The sequence below is a fragment of the Protopterus annectens genome, chromosome 10.part0, assembly GCF_019279795.1.
Source record: "Protopterus annectens isolate FY-2018-M chromosome 10.part0, PAN1.0, whole genome shotgun sequence".
Taxonomy (NCBI): Eukaryota; Metazoa; Chordata; order Ceratodontiformes; family Protopteridae; genus Protopterus; species Protopterus annectens.
The window spans coordinates 645,326,716-645,347,511 of record NC_056744.1 but is presented as its reverse complement, the minus strand read 5'-3'; the positions used below and the strand labels follow the sequence as shown (position 1 = coordinate 645,347,511).

At 43.1% G+C, this 20,796-nt stretch overlaps 1 protein-coding gene across 1 annotated transcript in view; it reads left to right on the top strand.

Moving 5' to 3' along the window:
* MRPL37 (mitochondrial ribosomal protein L37) overlaps nt 1-12,167 on the top strand; it is a 294,091-nt gene extending 281,924 nt beyond the window's left edge. The window contains 1 exon segment of the mRNA XM_044085487.1: nt 11,994-12,167. Coding sequence (XP_043941422.1) covers nt 11,994-12,104 — 111 coding nt within the window. The 3' untranslated portion in view covers nt 12,105-12,167.
* The last annotated feature ends 8,629 nt before the right edge of the window (nt 12,168-20,796 follow it).

Genomic DNA, 20,796 nt, shown 5'->3' with positions numbered 1-20,796 from the left:
TGTTTGACAAAGACTACATATATTTTGAGTGATGTATAATGTTTGCAACTACAATTGTGTCAGTGTGGTTTGTAATGTATAATGTTTGCAACAAGAATTGTCAGGATGGTTTGTTTTCATTTATATAAATGTAGGATTGCTTATGTCAAGTATGATAATTTAATAAAGATGTATGTCCTTCTATTCAATGTTGCAATATTCTTTACATATGGGTTGTATTCTGACCATCCACCCGACCTGTATACAAAAGCTTATAGCCACTGCCAGTACATGGGACATTTCCCGTAGGTAGACGACGTCAACCATAAAAGCGATGGCCGCACGTACCATCCTCAGAACTTTTTCACCGCCATTCAGAAAGTTTGACTCCTACATACAGTCAGTGATTGGATTTCCTTTGCTTCACTTCCAGCTTCAGATAAGTACCCCATTGGGGATTTATTTTATTGCTACTGCCATTTGCTATTGTTCAAAGACTTTGCAAAGCTGTCTTTTGGCCTTAAATCTTTATCTTGAAAATCAGAGACTCAAACATCTGGCTAGGGACACGAGATGGAGTGTTCAGAGAGTCCTTCAGCTGAGCCATGTTTGAAAAGGAAGGTAAGTAAGTTAAGACCTTAATCCTCTATCACTGTGCCTACCTCCTCCGACGTTCCCCTTGAGGTCAGTGAAGACCCGGTGGTATGGTTTGAGGTTGGGTTCGCTTCTTTGGCAGGTACCTCTAGGGAAGCTGTCAAGAGTACGGATCTTAGCACATCTGAGGCAGATGTCTAGTTCGGGCGACTTGGGGGAACAGTGTCTCATTATATTTGAAGACTCCGTGGACGCTCCTGCCCCTCCATCTAGGAGTCTACCAGACATTAGGCCTACGTCTGACCTCACTCCTCCAGTGGAGAAGCACATTAAAAAGAAACAGAAAACTAAGCACCAGAGCCCCTCCCTTCCACTCAGTTGGATTGGGATGCATTTTCACAGGGTCTTATTAAGGCCTTGATGGCATTAAGGCCTTCGGTTTCTTCTTGTTCCCTCCCTATTCCAACTTTCACCTCTTCTCCAGTACTGGCTTCTGGGTGTCAGGGTTTTTCCTCTGTGCAGGTCCTTGAATCTGACTCTGAAGATTCCTCTTCTGATGAAGATTCCTTGGCATACTCTACCCATATTCCTTCCCCTCTGGAATATGCTTCTCCTGAGGAGCAGTCTAATGGAGGAGATTCCAGTATAGAAGAGCTTTCTTTTGGGGAAACTATTAATAAGATGAGGGAATTTTTTTTTAAATTTAAACGCTAAAACGTTACTATGATCTACTTCAGATGGAAGTCTCCCTGCACCCTCTGCAGTTCAATCTGTTCTTACTGCTTTCTTGGATGATTTTGCATCATCTTCTAAAAACTCTGACTCCCAAGAGACCAGACAGATTTTATAAGGTCCCAGATAACCCTAAGTTTCTTTATAAATGCCCCTCTGCTGACCCATCTGTGGTCTCTGTTGTCTGACAAATCATCTCATTTTTCTCCTTCTGCTAAGTTGCTTCCCTCTGATATGGAGATTAGGATATTGTAAAGGCTGGGTAAGAAGGTATATACTTTGTCCACCTTAGCTATTAGGACTATTAATTACCAAACACATTTCTAAGTACTCCCTGGCTTTGCTTTCTCAGGCAACACAAGCTTTGACTAAATTACCTGACTCTGAGGTTAAGTCTCAGGTTCTCAATCTTCTGTCTGTATCTTCTCAGGTAGCTAGGCATTCCATTGGGTGCAGCTATGATGCAGTGTAGGTATCTGCCAGAGCTGTGGCTTCTGCATCTATTCTTAGAAAACATTCACGGTTAAGGCCACATTCATTACCTGATGACATAGAGGCCAAACTGCTTGATGCTCCTTTAGATAAATCTGTCCTTTTTGGTTCAACTGCTGCAGAACTTTTCAAATCTCTGCAGGAAAAAGTAAAGGAGCTCCAAGACTTAAAACACTTGCTTGTTTCCCCAGTCCCCAAATTCCATAGGAATTTTCCTGCCAAGACTTCCTTTGTCAGAAGACCTGCTCATTCCTCCTCTTCTGCTTCTTCTGGATCTAGGTCTAAGAAACTTTCCCAGGAGATCACCTCAATCAAAATCTGTTGCTCCTGCTTCTCCTCCTCAACAAGCCTTTTAGTTCAGACCCAGGTCTCTGTGCCAACCAAGCCCTTCTTCTAAGTCATACGCCTTTGTCTCTTCACCTTTCTCTCTCCCTTTCAGCCTGGATGGAGATCACTAAGGACTCCTGGGTTCTTTCCATCATCCAAAATGTTTACTTTATGATCTGGAAGACACTTCCACCCTTGCTTGGGGATACCTCAACCCCCTTCCTGCCAACTTCATCTGTTCCCTCAATTACTAGCTCAACTCTTCCACCAAGCCACAATCCAGGTTTTTCCTCCAGATCAAAAAGGAAAGGGGTTTTACTCCAGGATGTTTCTTGTCCCAAGAAAGGATGGTCCTGAGAGGCCTATCCTTGATCTCTCCCATTTAAACGCCTTCCTGAAAGTGCCTTATTTTTCGGATGCTGTCTCTGCAAACTCTTTTTCCTGTGGTTCCTCCGCACTTCTCCTTGGCTTCTCTGGATCAGCTGAGTGCGCCTCCAGGTGTTTCTGCAGTTACTTCCTACTGCACCTCTAGGCATCAAATATTGCTTGTTCATATTTGCATTAATAATTCCAAAACCGTGATACATACCAGGTATCTGAATATTTTATCTTGAAGCATACATGATGGCAAACACAATTGTATTGATATCTGACTGCTGACAATGAGTATATGTTAGAACTGTAAGATAACTTCATTTTTTAAAGGCTCGAGCCACACCTACTGGGAGTTAAAGGTGCACATTCAAAAAGAGCTGCACTGGAGGGAATGAGTTAAGGATGCTTACCTGTATATCCCAATTCACCCCGAGTACAGGAAATTCTTATGTTTCTCGGTGGGTTCTTGCCACTTTGAGTTCTCTGCCTTGCCTTTTGGTCATTCCATTGCAGCAAGAGTTTTCACCAAGTGCTTGGCTCCAGCCATTGCTTTCCTGAGGATTTGTGGGATTCAGGTTTACCCCTATCTAGACAACCTTTTTTTAGCAAACAGTCCAGATCAGCTAAAGTTAAACCTCAAACTAGCCATTCCCTTTCTTCAGGGTCTGGGATTCACTGTAAATTTAAAAAAATCCAGTCTTAGCCCTAATCAGGGCTTTATTTTCTTAGGGTGCAGGTTCAGGACAGATTTCATGATGATTTACCTCCCCTCAAACAAGGTTTTCTCTCTCTTACAGGCTACATGGAGTCCCTTCTGCCTCTTTCATCCATTTCAGCCAGGGAATTTCTGAGATTGCTCTGATTCATGGCTTCCACGATTCCCATGCTGCATTTTGCAAAGCTGCACATGAGGAAGTTTCAGTGGTTTCTGAAAACAACTTGGTCTCGGCATGCTCATCCTTTGGCTGTCTGTCTCCCTTCTCCCTTACCTGAAATCAGAACTCGTTTGGTGCATCCAGCAGCTATCTCAGAATCCAGGCCTTCCTGTTCTCATACCCCAGCCTTCTCAGCAGCTCTTCACAGACTCCTCGGACTTAGGTTGGGGAGCAACCTTTGCTTTCAGGAAGGTTCAGGGTCTTTGTTCCCCTGCCCAACAGAGGGAACACATCAACATCCAGGAGATGAGAGCCCTGATTCTGGCATTACAATCTTTTTACCCTCTTCTTACCAGGGCCTCTCCGCAGACAATACTACTGTCCTCTGGTACATAAACAAGGCAGGAACAAATGTTACCTTCTTTGTCAGCTAGCCCTCCAGGCATGAGAGCTGGCTGTCCAGTACAAGGTAATACTGCATGCTGTATATCTTCCCTCAACTCAGAATTCAGTGGCAGACTCATTAAGCAGATCCATGACACAATCCCACAAGTGGATGCTTCACAGGGATGTGTTCCTGGACCTAGTTCACTGATGGGGTACTCCAGAAGTGCATCTGTTTGCCTCTCCTCAGAACAGACAGCTTCCTCTCTCTTGTGCCAGGGTCCCTCACCCTCAGGCTTGGAAGGTGGGTGCCCTCTCTTTTTCATGGAAGGGGATATTTCTTTATGCATCCCCCTTTTCCCCTCATTCAGAAAGTTCTGCTGGAAATTCAACAGGGCAAACCAAAAATCTTGCTGGTGGCCCCCTTTTGGCCAAGACAGCACTGGTTCCCTCTTCTGCAATTGGCCAGGGGCCATCACCACAAGTTGTTTCACTGGTTGGGCCTACTCACACAGGACAAGGGATCCTTGATCCACCCACATCAGTCACCTCTGCAGTTGACCCTGTGAGTGATCAACTTCTGATTCCTTTCAGGCACCTTTTTTCAATAGACATTAAGAGGCCAGGAAACCCAATACTAGGAAATCTTATATTTCCAAATGGAAAAGATTTTCTGTTTGGTGCCCGAAAAGAAGTAAAGCCCCACTTTCTGTGAATATTCTAATAGTGCTTTCTTACCTGTGTGAATTACTTAACCGTGGTCTCTCTTATTCCTCAGTGAAAGTCCACTGCTCTGCTCTGTCTGCTTGCTTGCCTGCCACTAACACCTTCATTAGATTCCAGACTGGAGGTTGAACTTTTCCTTAAAGGTCTTACACATGAAACCTCCCAGGAAACCAGTGCCTCTTTCTAGGGATGTCAACTATGTATTAGAGAAGCTTACCCAGGCTCCCTTTGAGCCAGCAGACTCTGCTTCTCTAAAGTTTTGCACTTGGGAAAACAGTGCTTCTGGTAGTCTTGACTGCTGCTATAATGATTTCTGAGATTCAGGCTTTGATGGCTTCCCCTCCTTTCTTGGTGTTTCACAAGGATAGCATTTCTTTGAGAACTAACCCATCTTTCTTGCCTAAAGTGTGAATGAGTTGTCTCTTAATTAGTCCATTCAATTACCCGCCTTTTTTCCCTCGCTACAGTTCTCTAGTGAAAGGATTTTACATTCCTTAGATGTGCATAGGTAACTCTGATTTTGCCTAGACAAAACAAAATCTATTAGGAAGTTGTTTCAACTCTGTCTCCTTTCATACCAAGGCTCTGGGTTTAGCTATTTCCAAACTGTTTCTTCTAACAAGCTATTTCTTCATGGATTTCTAAAGCTCTATCGTGTTTTGCTATGATTTTCTTGGGAAATCTCTACCATCCTCTGTCAGAGCTCATTCTACCAGATCTGTTGCCTCGTCAGGAGCTTTCTTTAAAGGTCTAAATGTCCTTTCTATTTTGGAGGCTGCTACCTGGTCATCTCTTCATACATTTTAAGTTGGATATTGTCTCTAGATCCAGGGCAGGGTTTGCTAGAGCAATTTTGCAAGGATTTGTAGAAAATGTTTCTTCATTTTCTTCATCTACTCCCTCCTCCTCCCTGGGTTGCATCTGAGCTTTAGCACTGTCGCATATGTAAAGAATACTGCCACACTGAATAGAAGGATATAGAATAGTTGTGTAAAATAATATCATAACCATAGATGTGAGGATGATACGTGCAGATGCCCCTTTTGTGGTTGACATTGTCGGTACCTACATGTGACATCCCATGTACTGGCAGTGGCTATAAGCATTTGTATTACAGACCAGACGTCTGGTTGATGGGTGGAATACAACCCATATGTAAAGAATACTGCAACCTAGAAGAGAAGGGCATCTGTGGTTATTGTAAGATTTTACCCCATCTATTCTTCTTAAAAAAAAAAAAAAAAAAAAAAAAAAAGTGGGATAAACTGATTCTTCCAGTTGAAAAAGGTGGTTTGGGATTACCTGATTTGAAGAAGTATTTCAGAGCTATACGGTTAAGGCTCCTGTACACAGCACAAGCAGAAACCTAAAATTCAAAGTTGAAAAGGATAATAATGAAACAGGGGGAAAGCTTAATCAACAAGGAGAGACTGGAATTTTGGATGCAGATCCTCAAGTAGAATATGAATATAATATTCTGCATGGTTATTATTAAAGTAGCAGAAAGTATTCTAAGAACTAAGCCAACACAGGAATGAGTAAGGAGATTTTACAGATAGGGATGACTGCAATTAGGGATGCAGACAATAGGCAAGAGGGGCTGGAATTTATTGGAGGAAACTGGCAAAAGAACAAAGGTATTGATAGTAAGGCAATAGAATGGGAAGAGGCCAAGAATTTGTTTGGACTGCAGGCTAGCGATTGCCTTCCCTACCAAGGAATGATATCAGCATATAGGTAGAGAGAAAGAATAGGGGGATCCTAAGTGAAAGACCAGCACTGGTAGAGTTTAGTAGAAGATAGAGCAGGAGCTGCTGTTAAAAAAGGAATAATTAGTAGAGTATACAAGATGTTGCATGATGGAAGCCGCAGTGGTGCAGTGGTAGCGTTGTCACCTCACAACAAGAGGTTCTCCCATTCGATTCTCTGCTGGAGCGCCTTCTGTGTGGAGTCTGCATGTCCTCCCTGCGGTCGAGTGGTGTTCAAAAGACATGCGTTGAATGGGCATGCCTTCGTTGAAGGTTGGGTGTCGGGCTGGCACCTCGGCACCATAAAAATCGACTGGCAATCATTAGCGGACTGGAGTTCCGCTGTGGCGACCCCTAACCGGGAAAAGCCAAAAGAAAAACAAGATAACTAAAAAAATAATAATAAAAAGCAAAGACAAGGCTCCAGCTTCTTTCCAAAGGCAGACTGCTTTAATGGCACACACAAGCGCTTTCACAGTTAGCTTCTTCAGGTGTATCATACTTCTGATGACCCTTTGGAGATGGAAGGACTGTAGTCCAGCACTAGCTGGTTGACCAGTCTGTTAAAGGTGTGTTGCATCCATCCTTTGAAAAAGAATTGTAGTCCAGCACCAGCTGGTTGACCTTTCTGTTAAAGGTGTGTTACATCTCCTTCCATTGAAAAAAAAAAAAAAAAAAACTAACTACTGAGGCACTTCCTTTCCGGGATTGTCTGACTGAGTTAGTAGCCCTTTTTTATTGCATCCCAGGCAGAAATTATATCGGTAGTAAGCATGGTACAATATAGTACCATAGTACAATATAAAAATGACCTGATCTGAAGGTTATCCTACAAAGGAATACAGATACACTCAATAATACTTTTAAAGCTTATTTAGAACTACTATATCAGCATATTTATGTTCCAGTTAATTTAAAAAAAAAAATGGAAAAGAGATAGTGGGGAGAATTAGAGAAGTATGAGACGCACAGATTACAAGTATGTTTGAGTTGTACTGTATTTTAGAGGAGATAAAGATTAACTTCGGCACTTCATCTTAGGTGAGTTTTAGTTAAGATAGGAATGTGACCATGCGGTTGCTCTTCTGCAACAGCTCTTGCCTGCATCCTTTGTTGTTTTTACTTTTGCAGTTAAGGCATCAGCTGACACTGATTGCTTTCTAATTAGAATTTAGGGGAGAGAGTTGGGAGAATTTCAGAAGGAGAGGAAAACGAGAATCTGATGTGCAGATTACAAGTAAATATGGGTTAGTTGTAATGTAGAACATTTTAGAGAAGGTAAGGGTTAAGTTAGATGACTGATTTTTTAGGTGTATGCTCAGTGTTAAGACTGAACATGACCATGTAGATATTTTTTGTAAGCAAGGTTCAGGACTTGGGCTTAATTAATATGCTTGCCTGGCCAGTTTTAGCCTGCTAGTTCAACATTGTTGAAGATAATTTGTTTGAAAACTCTTTCGAAAGGCCATTATATCATTGCTTCAGACCCCTTTTATTTAGGGAAACTTGTCTGGTCTTTCACAAGGATCAGGTCTCCCTTAAGACTAACCACATTTCATTACAAAAGTGTTTTCCAAATGAACCCTGCAGCAGTCTGCATATCTACCTATTTTCATTTTGATAGCAGTAACCTGGGGAAAGAGGATCCTTCACATGCTGGATTTGCACTTGTACTTCAGGCCATACCCAAAATGGGTGCAAGAGTTTAGAAGGGTGGAATTTGCTTTCTTTGTTCAGGGAAAGAAGAGACTATTGTTGCAAGGCAGTTATCTTTCCAAGTGAATTGCTAACTGCATTATTTGTTGCCATCAGGTAGCTTAACCTACTGTCTGCTAATTTTGTAGGCAAAGTTTGTTCCATTAGGGTGGCTGCTTCTATTGCAGACATCTGTATTTTGGCACTCTGTTTTCATTGCATGCCTTCACCAGTCATTCTTGTTTAAGCATTACTCTGGGGGACAGGCTTCATTTGATAAGATAGGACTTAGTGCTATGAGATGTCTTTCTATATCACTATTGCACTAGTCTTCATTTTAGGGATCTTCTTGCAAGGATAGCTCAACATCTGGCCAGTACACCAAAGCCATTAGATTTTGTTGCATTGTACATCACGAGTATGCTCCCCGTATAAGACATGGGGCATAAAGGTGACGTATGAGCGTGAGTGCAGTTAACCCAGAACAACTTTGGCACCAATCCAAACACCTTCATCACTCATTGGTCTGAATGCCCTTTTGCTGTGCTGAATACCTAGCCATCAGATAAGTGCCCTGTTGGGGTCTTTTTTTTGTCTCTCTTTTGGTCACCTAGAATTCAGGTCATCAACCCAGAACTGCCTTTTCATCCTCTGGTTTCCTTATCAAGAACTGTTCATTCTTCAGACATGGGTTGGGGGGCCTCCTGTGGTCACCTGAAAGTTCAGGGTCTCTGCCTCCCCCATCAGAAGTCAGACCATATCAACATCAAAGAGATGAGAGCTCTAATTCTGTCCCTTCAGGCTTTTCACCCCATGCTATTCCCAGGCCCTGTGAAGGTTTACACAGACAACACCACTGTGATGTGTTATGTCAACAAGCAGGATAGCACAAAGTCTTCTGCAGGCTGGCACTTCAGGCCTGAGTTCTGGCTCTCAATTGTCAGTTAACTCTTCAGGCAGTTTACATTCCTTCAGAGCACAATCAAGTGGCAGACTCTCTGAGCAGGTCCAAAACACAGGCTGACGAATAGATGCTTCACATTGATGTGTTTCTGGACATAGCCCATTGGTGGGTGTTCCTCAGGTAGCTCTTTGTGCCTCCCCTCTGAACAGGCAGCTCCCTCTTTTCTGTTCCAGAGTGCCATGCCATCTTGCATGGAAGATAGAAGCCCTTTCTTTTCCCTGGAAGGGAATCTTTCTGTATGCCTTCCCTCACCTTCCCGTACTTCCAAGAGTCCTGCAGAAGATTCAACTGGACTCCCCAAAAATCTTGCCAGTAACTTCCTTTTGGCCAAGACAACATTGGTTCCCCCTTCTTAATGCTTCTGGCTAGGGGCAATCACCACAAGTTACCTCACCGTTTGGACAATCCTGACAGAGGTCATGGGATCTCACATCCATCCTCAGTTTTCCATTCTTCATCTAACACTGTGGATGATGGGGTTTTGATCCCATTTAGGCACCTTTTTTTCTGAGGATATCCACTGGGTTTTACAGGAGGCAAGAAAACTTGCAACCAGAAAATCGTCTGTCCAAATGGAAGAGATTTTCTGTCTGGTGCCAGGCTCTTAACCAGGACCCTTTATCCGTGAGGGAATCTCTCCTATTTGTGTGAGTTGTTCCAGTATGGCTTGGCCTATTCTTCTGTAAATGCCCATTTGTCAGCTATTTCTACCCGTCTGGCCTTGAATTCTCCATCTGCTTCTTGATTTGAAGTCAGTTTCTTAAAGGCATCCTGCATCTTAGGCCCCCAAGACAGCCTATTCCATCTCCTTGGCACCTTAATTTAGTTTTGGAAAAATTGACCAAGGGTCCATTGGCTTGCAGTTTGAGGTTCTGTGGAATATTGTACCTGGAAGACTGTCTTATTGCTTGCTCTTACTTCTCAGAGGGTTTCCTGAGCTTCAGGCCCTTACGGCCATCCGTCCTTTTTTGTTTTTTCACAATGACAGGATGTCCCTTCGTACTAATCCTTCTTTTTATGCCCAAGGTTGTTAGTGAGTTGTCTTTGAATCAGGCAGTACAACTCCCTTCATTTTTTTCTTTCTCCTCACTCTGCTAGTGAGAGGGTCCTTCATACCTTGGATTTGCACTGTTAGCTTGGATATTTGGATAAAATTAAGACCATTCATAAGTCTGACCATTTTTTTGTTTCATTTCATCCCAGGACATTTAGTTTGACTGTTTCTAAGCAAACCATCTCCTCCTGGATTTCTAAGGCCATTTCATCTTGTGATTCTTTTAATGGTAGTTGTCTGTATTATTCAGTCAGAGAGCGCACACCACTGGGGCTGTTGCCCCTTCTAGTGCTTTCTTCAAGGAGTTGGACACCAATTCCATTTGTGAAGCTGCTACTTGGTCTTCAGTGCATACCTTTACTAAACATTATAAGCTGGTTATGGTTTCTAGGGCCAGAGCAGGTTTTGCTAGAGCCATTCTGCAAGAGTTCATTGAGGGTTCTTCCCAGCCTTCTACCTCCAAATCCTTTTGCTGAGCTTTTGTACTCTCCTTAAGGTGAAGAATACTGCAACAGTGCTATAGAAGGACATAGTACAGTTGTGTAAATTCTTAACATAGCAGTAGATATCTTTCTCTTCACTGTTGCAGTATTCACTCCCTCCTCCCCTATTTTTTTCTTTTTAGTTTTGTTTGCTTTCCCTCCTATCAAAGGTGTACCTTTTCCAACTGTATTTTCTCCTTTTGCATGTGCATAACCTCCTTTGTTCTGTGGAGACTGTTTTCTTCTGGGGAAATTCATTTCTGGGTAACTGCATTCGTATATCACCTTTGTACCCTACATCGTGTATGGGGAGCATAAGTGTGACATACGACACACAAGTTCTAAAAGCTTTGGTATACTGGCTGGATGTTGGGCTATCCTTGATAGGAGATCCCTAAGGTGAAGAATACTGCAACAGTGAAGAGGAGGACATCTACTCTTATTGTAAGATTTTACTCAGCTGTACTTTTTGTATTTGTCTGTGGCTCCTTCAGCATAGAGGTTTACAACTGGGAGTTACTCCAGCCCATGGGTCCTATAAAGGAGAGTCATTGATGTTTAGTATGCCAAGATGTATAGGATCAGTTGATCTATGAGATGGCCTTCTTTGAGGGGTTGGATATACCCACCAATGCTTCCATCGAGCTTTAGCTCTCTAAAATCCCTGTAGATTAAGCAAGTATGGCATTAATTTTGAACACTGGACCTTATCAGTGCATTTGCGTTACTCTCGGAATGTTATAATGGTAATGTAGTTTCACAGTCATTGCTGCTATAACATTCTGAAAGATTGTGGTGTTTCTTGATTAATTCTGTTTGGAAAGGTTAACTTCGTAAGGAAGTAATGGAACCATCTGTTACTTTCCACGTTCACAAAAAAAAAAAAACACCATTGTGGTGATTTCTTGTACTGTGGAGCTCCCAAGACTCTGTGCAACTGCAACAACAGTATATTACAGGAACTGGCAGTTACAGAGAACATGATACCTTGCATAACAGTGGCATGACTAGTAGTTACACAAGGGCCACTGTTCTAAATAATCACCACCACTACATAGTTGCATAATGCTTGCTAACACTGTGTCAAATGTCCGTTGCTAGTTGTTGATTTTTCAGGGTCATGCTTACTATACTTGACAGGCTTAGTGGATGAGCGTACTTGTGTATCCAGAGTGTTATATCAAGCATCCATCAAAACTGTGGGATCTTGGGTAAGTGTTTTTTTAACTGGGTTCATCATTTCCACCAATCTTTAATCCACTAGTGAAGCTCCTTTCATAGATCAATTAATATGGTATTCATACTGATCTTGGTTAAAAAAAAAAAAAAAAAATTCCCATTTCAAAAACAAAAAAAAAAAACATGAAATTGCCTGAAATATAAATGATTATGGAATAAAGTTCCAGTCCTAAAAATAAAAGCTATGTATTTTGGCCTGACTGTGTAACATGCTACCCAGTCAACACTGATATATATTACCTCTCCGCTCTTTTTTTCAGATGTTGTGGAAAAGCTGATAAAGGTGATTTAGATTTTAGCATAAATTTTCTTCCTTTCTCTCCTCAGGTTCCTGCTGGATTATCGGGATACAGGCCAGAGACATTCAGGAAGTTCCTTGCAATGTACCTACATGGAGCTGTGCAACCCTCTATCAAAACAGAAGCTTCAGCTTCATAATTAGTTTGCTTATACACAGTACTTTGAAAAAGCTCTGTGACAAATAAAATATGGAAAACTGTCTTGTGTTGTAAAAGTTGAAATGAAATTACTGCAGATTTTTTTTCCATGATGCTGTTGTGGACATAAAGCTGTATAAAGAAAACTTTTTTCTTGGGGGGGGGTTATTGGTTTGTGTCTGTTTGAAGCTCCATTCCAAGATTGTTATTAAGAAAGTGTGCCTTACTCACAGTTCCTAATTCACTCATAGGTTAAGTATATGTGGAGAGAAGATGAAAGTCAAAGTAAACTTTGTCATTTACAACTACACATGTGGAGCCTAAACAAAATTTTGTCCATCAGCTCAATTCTTGAGATAACAAAGGAAAGTGAAACAACACAAAGTAGAGGAATAAACATAACTAACAAATACAGTACTACTCAAAATATACGCAAGAAGGATCAGACACATTTTTCCAACACTCAAACGAAAGTAATATCCTCCCCTGAGTTAAATTAACTACCCTATTTAAAGTAAAACAAAACACACTACAAATTGAAATGTCGAAGTTATTTGTCTAATATTGCACTTGAGTGAGTTAAATAATACTGTGGATATAATAAATAAATATCGCACTTAAGTATATATTGCACAAATAAATAAAAATTTACTTGTGTCCAGATCCCTGGGACTAGCGCCAGAGTTCAGAAGTCTAATCACTGTAGGGTAGAAACGGTTACTGAATACCGTAGTCCTGCAGCAGATGCTGCAATATCTCCTGTCTGATGCTTAAGCAGTCCATGCGCAGGGATGCTTGTTGTCCGGTATTATTTAGATGGCCTTTTGGATATTTCTTTCAGAATAAAGATGCATCGATGAAAGACTGGAACTTGTTGCCTTCTCTGCAACCCTCACCACTCTTTGTCGTGCCTTCCTTTCTGTAACTGTGCAGCTTCCAAAACACACTGTGAAGTTGCAGGTGAGGATGCTCTCTATTGCACCCCTATAGAAGGTGGAGAGAATATGAGGAGGAAGCTTAGCTTTTTTATGCCTTCTTAAAAAAGTTGAGGCATTGGTGCACTTTCTTGACCAGTTGGCTAGTGTTTCCTGACCACAAGAGATCCTCTGATATGTGCACACCCAGGAATTTCATACTCTTAACTCTCTCCACACTCTCACCATTGATCCTGAGTATTAGGTTGTTTGTTCCTTTCCTGAAGTTGATGACAATCTCTTTGGTCTTGCTTGTATTCGGTTCAAGGTTGTTCTCCTTGCACCAACTGATCAGAGATGCTACCTCCTCTCTGTATGCCCTTTCATCCTAGTTTTTGATGAACCCCATGACTCTGTGGTGTCCTCAGCAAACTTGATGATATGGTTGGATTTGTGCTTAGCATAGCAGTCGTGGGTCAGGATGGTGAATAACAGTGGAGTGAGAACACATCCCTGTGGAGCCCCGGTGTTAATCGTGATGCATTTTGATTTGTTCTTATCTGAACACACACACTCTGTGGTATTTCAGCCAGGAAGTCCAGGGTCCGGTTACAGAGATGTTTACTGATTCCTAAATGTGCCAGTTTTTCTGTCAGCTGCATTGGTACCACCTTATTAAATGCAGAGCTGAAGTCTATGAATGGCATCCTCACATAGTTGTCTTTGTCCTCTAAATGCTCAAGAGATGTGTAGTGTTACTTATGTGGCATCAGCCATGGATCGGTTAGCTGTGTACACAAACTGTGAGGGTCAAAATCTGGAGTTGGACATGATGAAAGATGCTGTTTGATCTGCCGCTCAAAACATTTCATACCAGTGGATGTCAGAGTGACTGGTCTGTAGTTATTAGGGCTGGAGGGAGTGGTTTTCTTAGGTAATGGGATGGTGTTAGTTTCCTTGTAACATGAGGGTACTTTCGCCTTGGCAAGAGAGGTGTTAAATATTTCCTTGAGCACTGTCCATAGTTGATCATCACAGCCTTTTAACACCTTGCCCAGTATGTTGTCTGAACCAGCAGCCTTCCCTGGGGTTCACTCTCCTTGGCTCTCTTCTTACCTCCTGTTTGCTGAGGCTGAGTACTGCATCCTTCTCATCAGTGGGTAGCTTTAGTGAATGAATCCGACAAGGAAGTATCCAGGTGTGACCTGAGCCATGTGGCAAAGTCATTAAATTCATTGCTTCTGTGTTACAGGGGTGATTTGTATGACAGAAGACAGATGACATTCAGAAACTAAGCCACGCCAAATAAGTTGTTAACAGCAATACAATATATCCAAGAAAACATCAAATGGGGAGAAAAAGCAGTAATACAGAAAAGTGTAATGAAAAAATAAGGGTGATCTCAAAGTGTCTTTTTTTCCCCAGTTACATAAGGGAGAGAATGTGCTTCCTTGGTAATGCCTTTTAAATCCACTCCATCCAAAAAGAGCTTACTGAAACAATCAAAAGAAGCAAATCTTCATTTGAAGTAAAACTTGACACCGAGACAGGTGACACTAATACTGGTTCTTACAACTACATACAAAAAGATAAAAAGGGAGGTAACAAGACTAGAATGTTCTAGACTAAAATGGTTTCACCAAAACAAAACTAACATATTTAACCAACACTTTAGCATATAGATTTCTATCAAATTTGAGACCACAGAGAGGAGCCACTATCCACTCTTCCTCCTTTCAGCACTGTCCCACACACAATTCCATACACAGTGGTCACATTTGCCATCAGTAAGGTCAGAAAGGGTACCACATAGAACAGGGTACATTGAAGCAAAGGAAAATATTAAAGCAACAATATTACCATTAAAATGAGCGTTTCACATCAGTGTAAAATAACAGCAGCTTAGCCAGATACAGTGTTGAGTTACGTTGTACAGGTATTGACTCAAGGAGGCTGAAAGCTTACATTGCCTGTCGGTGAATGGTCTTTCTCCAGGGTACAGCAACCTCATAAAGAGAATAATAATGGGGATGCAGGCAAACACAATATAAGATGTCCTGTTCCACTGTCAAATGATCAGTTATGTCCAAATGTATTTTGTGTATAGTCTCAACAGTATAACTTGCTGGTGGAGTGTAACTAAAAATAGGCAATAAACTACAGCAACCGAGCTATAGTCAAAAAAGCCCTTCAGTTTAAAATTTTGTCAGTTGTTAGGAATTTCAGAGTCTTTTCTGTTTAGGAGATGTCAAATAATTCTCACATGGCACTCTCATTCCTGTGTAAAATTCCAGTTGTCACAAAGTAGCATATACTAGCTAGTCTTATAGACTTGTTTTATAATAGAAGGTAGTAAACCTTACTCAGAGTGCTCAGTACAGGTTAGGCACTGTCAACAGTACTGGCCATTATTTGTGGAAGCCAGAGATAACATGCTAGATGGCACTGGAGGGCAGCAGAAAGGAGGCCTAAGGAAAGCAGCAGTATAGAGGTGAGAAAAGCTATGGAGAGTTTGGATGTAGAAAGTGAAAATTTAAAGAAAACAAAATGTATTCATCATGGAGCTTCAGATTGTAAATAAAGATTCCTGTATGGTAGATGCTACAAATGAGCACCATTTAGCTGTCTCCATGGAGAAGGGAGTAAATGATTCTGTTGAAGTGATCCAGAAAACAGAACTAGCATCAGGAGGGCTTGCAGATCTGTTAAAAGGAATTGTGCAGGCTTATCCAGGTAACAGTTCTGCTGTTTCATGGGGTTAGATGGTAGATAACTTTTTCAGAAGTGCTGAGAATTTTAGCGTAGAAAAGGAACCCGGTGATGAGGCAGCAGAGAATGCAGTAGTTAAAAACATGCATTTACTGAGTAAATAGGAAGCAGGAACAAACAGAAGGCGTCTGGTTTTGTTTCATCAGAGAATACAGTAACTAAAATTTAAGCAGCAGTGACAGCAGGCAAAAAAGGAGCGCAGCAACAAACTTAGTAAAACTTTTTTTTTTTTTTTTTTTTTTTTATAAAGAAAAGACGGACTGTGAGAATAAGAAAAAAAATGGCAAATAGTTATTTTGTGTTTTTTAAAGGACAGCATACCAACATCAGCTAATGGGAGAATGCTTACTTAGTAGACAGTGATTAGATTCGGTTTCAAAGCTACCTGTCATTTTTAGAGAAAAGATGCAAAATATTTTATTCTTCTAGAATAGTACATTTACCAGTCAAAAGATTTCTTTGCAAGACACAACTGTCCAATGGTATCCTGTGAAATGAGTGAAAAATCTGTATGAGTATAAAAGTACACCTACATGAGTATGCACACTAAGTAACACTAATGCAGACCATGTGAAAAACGATTATCAGTGGAGGGGTAGTGGCATGTAGCAACAAGCATAAAACAAAAAAGTACTATTCCCTAGGCTTGAATAATTTATTAGACCCGTTTTTTCAAAGCAAGCACATAGTAAAGTAGATAGTCAGATCCAGGCAGAGCCACTTTTCTTGAGAGATTTTTGTCTGGATCTTCAGATCTGAGGAGAAGTCCTTCAGAACTGGCCTCTGCATCGACCTTTGAGGTATTTCAGAAACTTCTGTCATTGCCTGCAGAAGAGGTATACGTCCCTCACTTGGATCCATCCTGATCCTAACATCTATATTTCTTCCTTTACATAATTCTAGCCCTTTGGGACAGCCAACTGCAACAAGCCTCGAATCAGTTTGTGAAATGAGCTCCTGTTCAGCTTCCGACTTTTCCCTGGGTGTCTCAACTCACACACATACACACACCCTCAAGCACCACCCCTATGGAACACCACAGGAAGCATTCATAAAAAATGAGACATTTGGACTCCCCTTAGAAATCTTTCACTAATGACACTGATTTCTGAAAGGGAGCATTCCTCAAAGACCCCCAAATCAGGTGTCTCCTTTAAGGACATCCTAGAATTACTTCTACAAAGGGGAGGGTTGGTCCACCGATGCACCTTCCCAAGAGAAATTGGTGTTCCTTGATGTGTTTGAAGCTGACCCATCTACTTCCTGGGTGATCCTCTCAGCAGATGAGCTAATTGACCTGATGTCCCAGTGGGCATGGAAGGAGACTGACATGGTGGAGCCCATACCCCCTCAAGCCTGACAAGATTTTGGTTTTGCCAAGAGAGACCTCACTAGAGCAAAAGGTCTGCAGTAGCTGACATTGTGGTAACAGTAGCCACAAAGAGAGAGCTCCTTAAGAAGAACCCCTCAGTCCATCCCCCAAACAGGAAGTTTAGGTCTGTAAACAGACATGAAAGCAAGCTTACACGTCAATGATGTTTGCTTTGCATTTCTTGAATTGTCTTACACACTTAATATTTCAGAGGAATTTGACCAAAGAACTCTGAGTTACTTTGGGGCACCATGACAGCAGTCTTGCAAAACAGTAGATGTTATGTAGTCCAATCTCGCCTACATTCTTACCCGTGGGTTGACTCGGCCATACTCTAGCTCGAAGTCTTTCAATTGGCTTGGCTAAGAGGTATCCCATGCTGCACTGTTCCCTTTCCCCAATCTCGTTTGCCGCTTGTAAAGCACAGACGTGGTCTCGCTCTTTGCTGTGGCCAAGTATAACTTTTTGTCTTCTTTGACTAAAATCTTGCTCCAAAAGCTATTTTCATAGCTAGGTGTGTGTGTGTTGTTGGTTTGTGGTAGCTTTTTTGTAGGGCCTTTCGTGGCCTTTGTCTTGCTTTTTGTCTTGGTATCCCGTCAGCTATCTCCCAACAGGCTAGGCCCGTTTCAGTTAGAGGACCTAGTCCTTCCCCTTGTTTCCTGTCAGGGCCGTTTGAGTTAGAGGTCCTTGTGTGGTGTCTACAGTTTTAGATTCTAGTTCCCGCGCCTTGTTGCTGCTGCTGTCAGTTTTGACTGTTGTGTTGTGTCTAGTGTCCTGCCTACCATGTCTAAGGATACAAAAGAACATAAGCCTTTGGGCTTTAAGAAATGTAGTAAATGTGGGTATACGATGTCTATTACTGATGGGCACTCTGTGTGTGATTATTGTTTGGGGGCAATCCACCTTCAGGAGTCTCGTGCATTCTGTCACGCATTCAACCCTCGTGTTCTTCAAGAAAGGAAGAACAAACTAATACTGAAGGGATTACTGAAACCCTCTTTTGAGGAAGATTTGGAGAGGTCTTCTAGTGCTAAGTCCTCTCCCTCTAAAAGAGACTAAACCTCCAAAGCAAAAAAATGATCACTGGCTTCGTCAGTCTTATCGGAGCCTCTGGAGAAAGTTACCAAGTATACTGTGGCATCCTCTGCTCCACTGTCCTCTGTGCCAAAGGAGGTTTGTGATTCGATGGAACTTTTATCTCCCAGCCTGTCGGAACTGGTGATGGAGATACTAGCTCAGGGCTGGTCTCCAGTTTTTAGACCGGTTTCTCCTCCTCACAGGTCCCCTTCAGAGAGGAGGTCTAGATCTCCTACCTTGTCCTCTAGGTCCTCCAGGACACTCACTGATGTGGATGTGGCTAGAGTGGTGCAGAGACTGCTCCAATCACTGGTACTGGCTAAATTGCTTTCAGCTCCAGCCCAGTCCGCTCCGGAGCCAGTCCCCATTCATTGTTGATGGTTCCTCCGAGCGAATCTCAGCTTTCAGAGCCAGAGTGGTCGGTGCCATCTGGTGCTTCTAGGTCGGCTCCGATAGCCCATTCTGGCTTATCTGCTCCGATCTCGGCTCCGTCCACGTGGGTCCAGGGCTCATAGTTCCTCGGTCGGACCCGAGGGGGAGGTCTCTAGACGCTGTTCAGCTCCTAGCCTCCCTCTCAGTGCTTCAGCTCGGGTGAGCCTGACCCTTGCTTCGGACCTTGTCCCCTCTTGCTTCTAGGTCTTCCACAGTTGATCAATCTGTGGAGCCAGGAGGACCAGCTTTCGAGGTCATGCGGAGCATGCTGGCCAGGTCTTCAGCGGCATCATAAGCACTGACACTCTACCCCCTCCAGTTCCAGTATCAGTCTCTGATCACCCCCTATCTTTGGACAGCGAAGACCCAAGGCTTCAGGATACCTCCATGAGTGATCTCCAAATTTTTGAGGGCCCCCCAGAGTTTTTGCTTGAGGAGCCACCCAGAAAAAATGTGCAAGAGGAAGCATGACTCCCAGGAAGAGTCTTTCCTTGGGGTCAGTGTCCGACTTGAATCAGAGGGGTCCCCCCCAAGTCATTCTCTGAGGATATCTCTTTCTCTGATATCCTAGAGATCTTGAAGTAGAGAGGCGACTAGCCCTCTAAACCCCCCTCCGAGGAGTCTGTGTTCCTGAAAGCCTTTGGGGCTCAACCCTCTGCCTTCTGGGTTTCTCCACCCTTCGAACTCCTGGATCTAGTTTGCCAAAGGGTGTGGGAAACCCCTGACATTGGGGAACCAGTCCCCAGGAGACCCAACAAATTTCTGTCCACCCCCGCTGACAGAGTTTCTCACGAAGGGCGGTCCAGTAGATGCCATGGTGATGGCAGCGGCCACCAAGAAGGAACTGTCAGACTTCATCTACCGTCCATCCCCCTAACAAGGAGTGTAGGACCATGGATCTGTATGGGAAGTGTATGTTTTCTTCAGCAGCTTTTACTCTGCGGTCGCTGAATTACTTGTCACATTTTACATGGCTCCAAAGAGATCTCCTGAAAGAGCTTGGAGATGCTCTGCAGGGTAACGTTTCTGACGCAGTGGCTCAGAAAGTCATTGCTCAGATGTCTACCCTAAATTCTATCGCTAACTCCTCCATGAGGCTGATCTCTTACGCAGCTGAGGGAGCGAGTAGGGCAGCGAGTTCCAGAGTTTCTCTCAGGAGGCACTCCTGGATGCACCTCTGTAATTTCGTGGAGGCCTTCAAGTCTACATTCACCAATGCCCCGTTTGATGGTTCCTCGTTGTTCGGAACCAAGGTGAAGGACACTCTCACTAGCTGCGAGCAAGAGGGAAAAACCCTGTCTGCCGTGGGAGTCCATTTTTCAATGCCTTCTAGACCTTATCCTAAGGTCCAGAAGAGTGGGAAAATGTGGAAGTGATTCTCCCTCCAGAGGCAGGGGAGGGGGTGGTAACGGGTAGACGCCACCCTAGAAGCAGAGGAGGCCTGTGTAACCAGGGAGACTGCAACTCCTTTCGTGGTTCTCCCTACCAGCGCTCCTGATGGGAGGCCCAACTGCGCATCTCTGGAGCCAGTCAGGGGTCGCATTTCACTATACTCAGAAGCCTGGCAGGACATCACCCAGGACTAGTGGGTATTAAAAATAGTTTCTGGAGGATATCACATTCCCTTCTCCCCCCCCCCCCCCCCCACCGATCAAAGGAATCCCAGATATTCCACCAAATTAAAGGGATTCAGAGGTTTTAAAGCTGCTAGAAAAAGGAGCCATCCAGCATGTCCCCTCAGACCAGATCGGATTAGGGACTTGCTCCAGATTCTTTTTGGTGCCGAAAAGAACGGGGGACCTGAGACCCATCTTGGAACTCAGCCGCTTGAACCTCCATGTGAAGAAGTCCAAGTTCCGAATGGTCACGTTACAATCTATTCTCCCATTGTTGCGAAAAGAGGTGTGGATGTGCTCCATCAACCTCAAGGATGCTTACTACCACATAAAGATGGGCAGGGCATCCAGAAGTCATCTACGCTTCCGACTGGGAGCCAGTCATTTGCAGTTTTGTGCCCTGCCCTTTGGTCTCACCACAGCCCCCAGGGTGTTCACCAAATGTATGGCAGTGGTGATGGCTCACTTGAGACGTCAGGGATTCCAAGTGTTTCCGTACCTGGATGACTGGCT